At 37.7% G+C, this 11042-nt stretch overlaps 1 protein-coding gene and 2 long non-coding RNA genes across 3 annotated transcripts; all 3 read right to left on the bottom strand.

Annotated features, from left to right (window-relative positions):
• Positions 1-244: 244 nt before the first annotated feature.
• Positions 245-1571, bottom strand: LOC140765810 (uncharacterized). Its single transcript, XR_012105232.1, has 2 exons — positions 690-1571; positions 245-592 (listed from the first exon to the last, which is right to left on the bottom strand). It is a non-coding gene; the product is annotated as an uncharacterized lncRNA (long non-coding RNA).
• Positions 1572-2562: 991 nt separating this feature from the next.
• LOC140766013 (uncharacterized) lies at positions 2563-6595 on the bottom strand. The gene is made up of 3 exons (XR_012105263.1): positions 6463-6595; positions 3146-6265; positions 2563-2935 (listed from the first exon to the last, which is right to left on the bottom strand). It is a non-coding gene; the product is annotated as an uncharacterized lncRNA (long non-coding RNA).
• A 2564-nt stretch (positions 6596-9159) lies between these two features.
• Positions 9160-10782, bottom strand: LOC140766012 (peroxidase 72-like). The gene is made up of 4 exons (XM_073105388.1): positions 10485-10782; positions 10111-10302; positions 9851-10016; positions 9160-9734 (listed from the first exon to the last, which is right to left on the bottom strand). Exons 1-4 carry the CDS (start codon positions 10695-10697, stop codon positions 9325-9327), a joined length of 981 nt encoding a protein of 326 aa, XP_072961489.1. The 5' UTR covers positions 10698-10782; the 3' UTR covers positions 9160-9324.
• Positions 10783-11042: the final 260 nt, after the last annotated feature.

Consider the following 11042-nt stretch of genomic DNA (forward strand, 5'->3'; position numbering starts at 1 on the left):
AAACTAATAATAGGAGATTTAGTAGATAGCAAATATAAAAAGCTGGAGTCAATTTAGACCGGGCAAATAGCAGGAGTCATAACGGAAATAAAACAAAAGGAAAGGGGATGAATAAAATTTTTCCTTAATTTCTTTAAAATATTTTATTTAAGATTTAATTTTTGCTTGCATTAGCACTTGTTTTTGATATTAACATCCAATTCTTAATTTTCTTGAAACTTTATCATCTAGTTTTAAATAAATATATATACTAAAGACATCTTCCTTTCATTCATTATCAAACTAATTACTTATCACAAGCAATTAATACAGAGTAAAGTGGCTGCAGGCTAACTAAACATGCATGGCCAATTGCATGCCCTATTAATTAGGCAGGTAATACTAATTAATTAGCAACCACATTAGATTTTGTCTTGGGGAGGAGCAGGTACATCTTCGTAATGCATCGATCTCCCTGCTACTGGAGCTGGAGGTGAGGGTCCAGCCCTCAACCCTTCTGGTATCAATATCGTCCTACTACCAGGTGGGTCAACTTCCTTTCTACATCCATAGCTACTCTCTCGTATGCCACTCACCATCTTCCTCGGAATCACTGCAAATAAATAAATAAGAAGAGATTAAAAGGTTTTAAGCCATTAGATAATGAACTCATTAAGCTGCATGATAGTGTTAGAAATGAGTATATATACCACAGGAAATGGAGAGGGAGAGATGTAAAGAGGCCATTAAAACAAGTATGGCGAGTAATACTGCAGCTCCAAATTTAGCCCCAGACCGAGCCATTGCCGTGCTACGTCGTTACGTCTTCGATCGAGATAACCATTAGAGCCATTATCCTTTGCTGGTCTTTATCTATATATATATAAATACATAGCTAAACGGTAGTTGCAACACTGAGAATCAAAACAGCCAACAGCTTTCGGTTCACGTACGTGGCTCGTTGCGATTGATCGAAAGGGTTGGTAGCCACTCTTTGACTCTTTTGTTCAACATCACACCATATATTTTATAATTCATACTCGTATTTTAATAATAAGAGTATCAAATGAGAGAAAAAAATATATAAAATATAAGGTGTAATTTATAAAATACTCATTATAATATATTATAAGATCTAAGTTCGTTGCATTGAGACGTGAGAAGTCAACTAAATGAGGAGGGTGCAGTCAGCCCAGTGCGCGTGGACCGTAGTGGAGGCAGACCGAACTCCTTTTGACTGCTTGCACCTCTCGGTTGACTTTTAAAATTTAAAACCTCAAGTTACATATAAAATATTATCACTTGACTCACCTTAAATAAATTAAAAACCTTAAATAAAATAAAATAATAAAGATTAATACGTAAAAAGAAAATTTCTGCCATCATATTTTATAGGTCATTTATAACAACCAACCATATTTAATTATATTTATCCTTCTTTTTAATCAACTTTAAAAAGATAGTATCATCACTTATCCTGTGATAAATATATATTTTATCTATATCCAATTTAATTTTTCTTATGATAACCAAACGAATAATCCGATATGAACATTAAGCTTTAAATAAATTGAAAATTTTAATATAATCGAGTTCGGGTTAATTTTTCTTATTAATAAGACTCATATCTAAAATATTGATAAAAATTACACAGACTTTAATTTAAATATGATCATCTCTTTTAGTATTAATATGAAATAATACCTAAAATAATTTATTCCTTTAGTTGCTCCTTCTAACCGATTTCGAAAGTAATTAGTACAAAATCTCTTTTATCAACCGGTAGATTTATATTTTATATTAAATACCCACGTGAAAAGTTATAAGGATGTCACACCAATATATTTTTTAAATATAATATTTTGATGATGAATTTCCTTATTTAGAGATGTCAATGTTGGAAGTGGATAATTGTGTGATTCTTATATAAAGAGACAGCCACTAACTGATCCACTTATTTCTTTAGTGGCCCACTATCTCATATTCATTTAACCTGATAGATTTGAATCGGTTATAGCTTAATCTATTAGACATATTCATGTTTGGTGAAAAAAATTCCTATCTCATCCGACGAGGAAGGTGACATTTACACAGAGTTAGGGTGGATAGACATCCTACCTACCATGCCGACACATAAGTCTTTGATCCTGATAAAATATTTTATCTTACAGTCGTCAACACAAAGTTTATTTAAAATTATAACTATATATTTTAGCATATGAACTATCTACAAATACATCCAAACAAATGGGTCCTTAGATTCTATGCATATATGTAAGACCATAATTCAGCTTATCCAATATGTTTAATAATCAACATGCCATAATTCAGAAATTATAGACTAAAAACGAGTTAATGAGGTATAAATTTGTTACCTGTAGAAAAACTAACTGTGATATCATATCAAATAACCCAAAAGTTTAATATGTTGTAATGGGCAACTTATAATGTATTCCCCTATTGATACGTTTGCCTGATTTTAACTTATCTCGTGCATTTTAATTGTAATTAGTCTGAACCACTTGGGAGTATAAGATATTTAAAAGACAAAATGATAAGGGTAGATTATAAATTGTCTAAAATAATTATAAAAAAAATTGAACTCTTTCAATAACTAGATCTGAGCCTAAAGCATGCACTTTAGAAAATTGCAAACAAAAATTTACTACTCAAAATAAGATCAACTATATCACATCACAAGTTACAGATACACCAAAGAGCTAATGAATGCTACATTGATGGCTTCAGATTAAAAGTTGAGCAAATTAAATTAAGGGTGGAGGAGGAGGACGTGTTTCCTGAGTGCTCCGGTGCACCTCTCGATCTTCTCTTCCTCGGAAAGGAATCGGTGGTGGTTTTCCACCGCCCCGCTGGAATCGTTGGTGCCCCGCCGGCGCCGGATTACCGATCGGATTACGGTATCCGAGGCATCGCCGGGCCACCCATTTCTTCTCACCTGTTCCAGTATCCCATTGTTATAATTAAAAAGAGTTCATGAAAAACGTTTAGATTTTGCATGGAGAATTATTTAGAATGTACTACAGTCGACTTCTCTAGCATCTATCTTCTTCTTTAACATTCCTCAAAAGAAAAGAAAAGAAAAGAAAAAAAATTAAGTATGGAGAAAGGAGATTTAAAAAACATTGAGGGAATTAGTAAATATTACCTGAAGGAATGGAGGAGGAGGCTGCAAAAGAGCTCATTAAAAGAAGAATGGCGAGCACTGCAGCTCCAAACTTTGGCCCAAATCGAGCCATTCCTTTCCAATTAATTTCCAAAGTCCCCTAATCTTCTACATATATATATATATATATAGTCGATGACATATATTATATGTGTGGGATTCTTGAGAACACGCAAAGAGACAAACAAAGCCACGCGGTGGTGGGTGATTGACATATAAATTAGATAAAAAGTCAAAGATTACACACGTTTTTTGAATAGGAAAATAACTTCTTATGGCTAGTTTGACCCGATTATTTTATATCTTTGTTAACGATCGACTAACTGTTGCTACCTAGTCTAAATTATGACAGAGTTAAGTGCTTAACTTAAAGGTCTATGGAGTAAGTTAAAATCGGATCAAATCATAGAGAGGTAAGCTGCTAGAAAAATATAATGAGAGTGTTAGTTATGAGCTTATAGTCAAAGTGTTCCAAATTTAAGCTTGATGGTGGCAATTCTCAAAAAAGTATTTGGTGTATTATAATATTATTGTGTTGATGTTAATGTGACTGGTGGATGATTAAAGTAACGTATGTTCTCGAGTTTGAATTCAAAGAAAAATTTGCTAGTACCACTTCCACTTCCACTTGCATCTTTCCGGCTGAAGTTGATATTGGAAAATTGTATTAATTTGACTAGTTGAGTTGAATCTTTCGAAATGCCAGAGTGAAATGCAAGTCTTACATGAAATCAAGAAGAAAGGTTTATCCCCATGTACTTCGCATTTAATCGTTCAGACTTATTTTGATTCAAATAGATTATAGGCAGTACGTACTAAATTACAAATATTATCTGACAATACTACGTTAATTAACTTCATACAGAAGAGGACGAGCAGCTTCTCTCTTTTTCTTAGAGAAGAGGATGTGGTCATTTTGTCTCGCCTACTTAGGTAGAAGGTTAATTATAATTTCTTTCTAATTAAGAAGATATAGCCAGTATAAAGATCATAAAGAACTAAGGAAACCAAGGATGTGCATATCGTCGCTTGTGAAGTCGCTTTGCAGCTAAGAGGAGGGAGATTGTGAACATAGCTATGAGGAAATTCGTGGGAGAGTAGCCCATCAGATTAATGAGTGAATTGCTTTGTTAAATCATATGGAGGAAGAAGTAGAAATTTTAAGTATTTGGACTACTTATGGTTGGCTTATAATCAATTCTATGCAATAAGTCACACCGCCCGCCATTGTAGGTTTTAAAATTTTTCTCCCCTCATCGAAGAGGCTTCTTCGGCTCGATTTGGGGGATTAAACAACACGAAACAACTAAAGTAGCTCTTAATTCATATAAAACTTAATTCATTTATCTCTTTAGTGGCCCACTATCTCATGTTCATTGAATGAACCTGATAGGTTTGAATCGATGACAATTTAATATATTAGGAATATTTATATTGGTTTAAAAAATTCATATCTCATCCGATGAGGAAGGTGACATTTCCACAGAGTTAGTGTGGATCGACATCTTATCTATAGAGGTGTAAACGAGTCGAGCCTGAGTGAGCTCAGGCTCAGGCTCAACTAGAAATTAATTTTGAGCCTTATATTTAGGCTTAGACTCGACTCAACTCAACTCGAGCCGAGCCCAAACTGGACCAGACCGAGCTTAAGCCTGAAATGAGCCTATCATCAAGCCTCATTCAAGCCAAGCTGGATCGAGCCGGACCAAGCCAGATCAAGCCCAAGCCGAGCCGAAGAAGAAGGAGGAGAAGAAAGAGGAGGAGGAGGCGAGTTGGCGGGGCACCGCGACTGCTTGCTGCTACCGAAGGAGGAGGAGGCGGCACCGCGACGGCTTGCCGTTGCCAAAGGAGGAGGAGGTGGCAGCTGCGACATTGCTGCTGAAGAAGAAGAAGAAGAAGAAGGACGAGGAGGAGGAGAAGGAGGAGGAAGAGGAGGAGGCGAGGCACCGCTGCTAAAGAAGAAGAAGAAGAAGAAGAAGAAGAAGAAGAAGAAGAAGAAGAAGGACGAGAAGGAGGAGGAGGAGAAGGAAGAGGAAGAGGAGGTGCACCGCAGCGGAGGACGAGGTGACACCATTTTATACCGAGCTTATCAAGCCGATCTTAAGCAAGCCGGCTCCAGCTTAGGCTCAGCTCGATATTAATTTTGAGTTGGTTTTAGCGACTCAGCTCTGAGTCAGAGTCGAGCTTTAGCCAAGCTAAGCTCGAGCCGCTCGTCGAGCTTGACAGCCCTATCTATCTACCATATCAATACGTAAATCTCTAATCTAGATAAAGTATTTTATCTTACAGTTAAGACATAGTTTATTTAAAACTATAGCTATATATTTTCGCATATGAAGTATCGACAAATACATCCAAACAAATGGGTACTTAGATTCTATGCATATATGTAAGACCATAATTCAGCTGATTTTGCTCTGCCATATGTATTATCCAATAATGTTTAATAATCAACCTACCATAATATAGAAATTAGAGAACAAAAACGAGTTAATGAGGTATAAATTTGTTACCTCTAGAAAAACTAACTGTGATATCATATCAAATAACCCAAAAGTTTAATAGTGAGCAACTTATATACTGTATTCCCCTATAGATACTTTTGCCTGAATTTAACTTATCTCATGCATTTTAATTGTAATCAGTCTGAACCACTTGGGAGTATAAGATATTTAAAATACAAAATGATAAGGGTAGATTATAAATTGTCCAAAATAATTATAAAAAAAATTGAACTCTTTCAATAACTAGACCTGAGCCTAAAGCACGCACTTAAGAAAATTGCAAACAAAAGTTTACTACTCAAAATAAGATCAACTATATCACATCACAGGTTACAGATACAGCAGAGAGCTAATGAGTGCTATATCGATTAGTTCATAATATTCATTCAGATTAAAAGTTGAGCAAATTAAATTAAGGGTGGAGGAGGAGGACGTGTTTCCTGAGTGCTCCGGTGCACCTCTCGATCTTCTCTTCCTCGGAAAAGAATCGGTGGTGGTTCTCGACGGAAATTGTGGATTCCTTGCTGCCCCACCGGCGCCGGATTACCGCCCGGTTTACGGTCTCCGAGGCATCGCCGGGCCACCCATTTCTTCTCACCTGTTGCAGTATCCCATTGTTATAATTAAAAAGAGTTCATGAAAAACGTTTAGATTTTGCATGGAGAATTACTTAGAATGTACTACAGTCTACCTTTCTAGCATCTATCTTCTTCTTAACATTCCTCAAAAGAAGAGAAAAAATTAAGTATAGAGAAAGGAAATTTAAAAAACATCGAGGGAATTAGTAAAAATTACCTGAAGGAACGGAGGAGGAGGCCGCAAAAGAGCTCATCAAAAGAAGACTGGCGAGCACTGCAGCTCCAAACTGTGGCCCAAATCGAGCCATTGCTTTCCAATTAGTTTCCAAAGTCCCCTAATCTTCTATGTGTATATATATATATATATTTATATATAGTCGATGAGATAACGATGAGGTGTATATTATATGTGTGGGATTCTTATGTGTATGAACACGCAAAGAGACAAACAAAGCCACGCGGTGGTGGGTGATTGACATATAAATTAGATAAAAAGTCAAAGATTACACACGTTTTTTGAATAGGAAAATAACTTCTTATGGCTAGTTTGACCCGATTTTAGCTTAAGCAAACTATTCCTACCATTAGTGTCACTAATATTATCAAAGGAGTAATTAACTTATTTTTACATCTCTGTTAACGATTGACTAACTGTTGCTACTTAGTCTAAATTATGACAGAGTTAAGTGCTTAACTTAAAAGTTTATAAGATAAGTTAAAATCGGATTAAATCATAGAGAGGTAAGCTGCTAGGAAAATATAATAAGAGGTAAGTTTCAAATTTAAGCTCGATGGTGGCAATTCTCAAAAAAGTATTTGGTGTATTTATAATGTTATTGTGCTTATGTTAATGTGATTGGTAGATGATTAAAGTAATTGATAGCTTTCCGAGACTGATTCAACTAGTTTGGACAAGTAGTACGACTTCCACTTCCACTTCCACTTTCATCTTTCCAGCTCAATTTAATATTGGAAAATTGTATTATTTTGACTAGTTGAGTTGAATCTTTCGACATGCCAGAGTCAAATGCAAGTCTTACATGAAATCGAGAAGAAAGGAAGGAAAATAGTACTAAAACTTATCCCAATGTACTTCGCATTTAGTCATTCAGAGTTATTTTAATTCAAATAGATTGTAGGCAGTACATACTAGATTAGAAATATAATCTGATAATACTGTGTTAATTAACTTCATAAAAAAGAGGACGAGCTGCTTCTCTTTTTCTCAGAGAAGAGGACATTTGTTCTCACCTGCTTAGGTAGAAGGTTAATTGTTATTCCTTTCTAATTAAGAAGATATATAGTCAGTATAAAGATCATAAAGAATTTCTTAAGAAAACCAAGGGTGTGTGTATGGCCGCTTGTGAAGTACATTGCAGTTAGGAGGAGGGAGATTGTGAACATGGCTATGAGGAAATTTGTGGGAGAGTGGCCCAAGAGATTAACTAGTAGTGAATTGCTTTGTTAGATCATATGAAGGAAGAAGTAGAAGTTTTAAGTATTGGACTACTTATGATTGGTTTACAATTAATTCTATGCAATAAGTCACACCGTCGGCCGGCCATCGTAGGGTTTGAAATTTTTCTTCCCCTCATTAGAGTGGCTTCTCGTTGCTCTTTCTTCTTTTTCGTTTTATTGGAGTTTCTTTTTTCCTCTGTTTCCCTCCTCTTTCTTCCTTCTCTAGTTTCACTGTCCATCTCCTACCTTGTCGTCGTCTGCTTTGTGATCTTCCACATACTCACCGTCTATCTTGTTGCTGTCTTTTTTTCAAACTCCCCTACCTCGCAGATACTCGTCTCGTAATATCCCATCCTAGCATTGACCACTTACCACTATTTGTCTTGTGATCTCCCATTTTGTAGCCTTCTTCATGGTGCCTCATTTGCCACTATTCATCTCGCCTCCCTTTTCCCTTATGTCGAATATGATGTCATCATTATTTCCTCCTCGATGTTGGCTTTAACGTCGTCTTCACTCGTGTCTGGCTGTTGTCTCTGCCATGCTTGCCCCGACTTTGCCCCAAACTCCAGCTCCCTCACCTCGTCTCTTGATTTGGCTTGGCCAATATGTTTTCCTTCGTTTAGTTTGCACTTGTGTATGCACTTGTATGTGGACGAACTAGATTATGTTTGTGTGTGCTTTTGTACATTGATGAAAATGTGAACTAGATATATTTTGTTTTTTTTTTTTTGCTTCTATTACTTGGGTTCGCAGGTGTTTGTGTGGCGGGTCTTCTAGTGGTCTAAACGTAATCACTAATTTCATTTCTTGTGAATCTACATTCCCGCTATAATAGCTTCATTATAGCCTTCCAAGGTTCTTGCTATGATAATCTGTTGTGTTGCCATAGTTTGTCAAGCGAGAGGTTTACTCTTAGAGTTGGTTGTCATACCCACTCTATCTCTTATAATGTATGAGTACTTGTATTTGTTACTTTACCTCATTGTCATAGTATGGAAATTGTGTCCAAGGCTGCAACTCTATTTTCTTTTTCCTCTTGTTAATCAAGTTGTAATCATGGTTTGAAGCTAATGATATTATCTATCTACAAACTTTCTTTAAAAAAAAAGTAACCAATTGTATGGAAGTTGCAGTGTGAACACTAATACCTTCTTTTGACAAGAAGGAAAAGTAGTTCTTTCCGGGGATCAATCACTAATTCTTCTCTGTGGAATTATGAAGTCATATTTATACGGGTAGTGTGTAAATAATAATAAAGGCCAAACATAGGGAGCTTTTGATAAATTTCCCCACAGGGAATGAAAAGCGGATCGGCTTGTGCCCCTAATCGGGTCAAAGATTACCGGATCCGATTAAAATGGGCTCTTATTGGGCCTATTGACCACATTATATACGGGTTGGGCCGTAATTGGTAGTGTAATGCCAATTACCACTAATTAGATCAAACGAAAGGTGACAAGAAATTTTATTAAATTAATTATTAATATTATTAAAAAAACAGCAGCAGAAACAACATCATCAACCATACAAATCACACTTGTCGGAAAAGGACCAAATTAAACAACACGAAACAACCAAAGTAACTCTCAATCCACATAAAACTTAATCAACAGATCAATTAATTAAGCTTCCTGCAGTTCTTCCTAATCTCTCCGTGCTTCCCAGTGAGCGGCGTGATGTTCCCCATCTTGACCATGGACTTGGCAAAATGGTCAAAGAAGATCCCACTGTTCTCGGCGTACAACTTCACCAGCGCCATTGTCGCCTGGCTCTGGGTGAACAGCACCTCGTCGGAGCTCAGGAGACCCTTGGCAGCCATAATGTTCTTGTAGTAGTAGTTATCAAACTTGGCAGGGCTGACAAAGTCCAAGGTGAAGAGGTTGTTGTCGCCGCCCGACCGCGGGCAGCCCCCCCGCAGCCGCGCCGCGTACGACTCCTCCAGCGTGCTGTCGGCCAGCCCGTTACCCGTCTGGTTGTACAGCCTCTGCCGGAAGCTGGTGCACCGCGAGAACCCGATCGTGTGGCTACCTGCATTCATTCCATCGATCTTTAGCCAAGAATCTTAAAAAAAACTATACGATCGGTGTAGTGATACTAAGAAGGTGCATGGGCATGGGCATGGGCATGGGATGATTGATTATTACCGGAGAGGGCGACGAGATCGACAAGGTCGAGGCCTTTGAGCTTGAACTTGGTGATGATGGTGGGGAGAGTGTTATTGGGTGCTGGGATGTTGTTGTTGGAGCCGCTAATGCTTGCGCCCAGGGAATCCCTTCTCCCTAGTGGGACTTCCCAGTATGGCCCACCGGCCTGTTTGAAAACAAATTCAAAGTTTTGAATTTGAACGAACAAATTTTTCGGTTTAGAATTTAAAAAAGCTTGGTTCTTGGGTCTTGAGTCTAACCAGCACAGTGGAGTCTCTAGCAGCGAGGGCTAGAATGTCGGCGCAGGAAACCGTCTGAGGGCACGCCTTCTCCAACGCGGCCTTGATCTCGTCGACGACTTCGAAACCCCTCGCCGAGTTCTTATTAGGATTAGACCCCTTCTCGCTTACAATGCTCCCGGTGCTGTCCAACAAAATAGATGCATCACAGCCCTGCAAGACATTTAATTTCGACACTTAATTAGCTAACTGCATCTTTAATCTCCTGTAATCAAAATTAAGTAGTAAAATTATTAAAATGCCCTTGAGCATAGAAGGCCCTTCTTTTTTAGCATGAGCATGAGCATGAGCATGAGCATGCATGCATGCATGCATGCATGGCAGAAATGAATGACCTTCACAAAGCAGTCATGGAAGTGTAGCCTGAGCAAAGAAGCAGCCATTCTCGCCTCCTTTGCGACGGCCTTGGCGACGACCGCCCTGACGATCTCGCCGGCTCTCGGGCAGGAATGAGCATAGAATTGTGGGTAGAGAAAGCCATCGGCAGAGCATAGAGGAGCAAGAACTATAAGTGAGACAATTGCAAGCCAACTCATAGGAAGAGCCATACTTAGTAGAACAAGGAAAGCTAGAGAAGCACAAAGAGAGAGGTGTGAGAAGATAATTGTTTCTTCTCTATGGTGATTAGAAAGAGGAGGAGGTCATGGGCTACTTATAGATGGGAAGTAATGATGCCTTGATATGAGGGGTTTTTTAACCAAAAGGTAGAGAGTTGTTAGGCACTTTTATCTTGATTTATTCTGTAGAAAGACTTTACTCTCTTGCTTCATGAGCATGCAAAAAGATAGAGGAAGAGTGAGTGGTCAAACTGCCCCCTTGGACATATGTCTTTGATGATTACATGTTGTGGATTAGCTGTATCAGTTACTAGCTTAGGAATTAAACAATATCCA

This window comes from Typha angustifolia, chromosome 8 (genome assembly GCF_048772165.1).
Source record: "Typha angustifolia cultivar Huaian chromosome 8, ASM4877216v1, whole genome shotgun sequence".
Lineage (NCBI taxonomy): Eukaryota > Viridiplantae > Streptophyta > Magnoliopsida > Poales > Typhaceae > Typha > Typha angustifolia.

Excerpts from the sequence above, each read along its gene's own strand:
- LOC140766012 (XM_073105388.1), bottom strand. The coding sequence starts at position 10,697 with ATGGCTCTTCCTATGAGTTGGCTTGCAATTGTCTCACTTATAGTTCTT. Across the intron at positions 10,303-10,484 it reads TCCATGACTGCTTTGTGAAG|GGCTGTGATGCATCTATTTT; the intron begins GTCATTCATTTC and ends AATGTCTTGCAG. Across the intron at positions 9,735-9,850 it reads CGATCTCGTCGCCCTCTCCG|GTAGCCACACGATCGGGTTC; the intron begins GTAATAATCAAT and ends GAATGAATGCAG.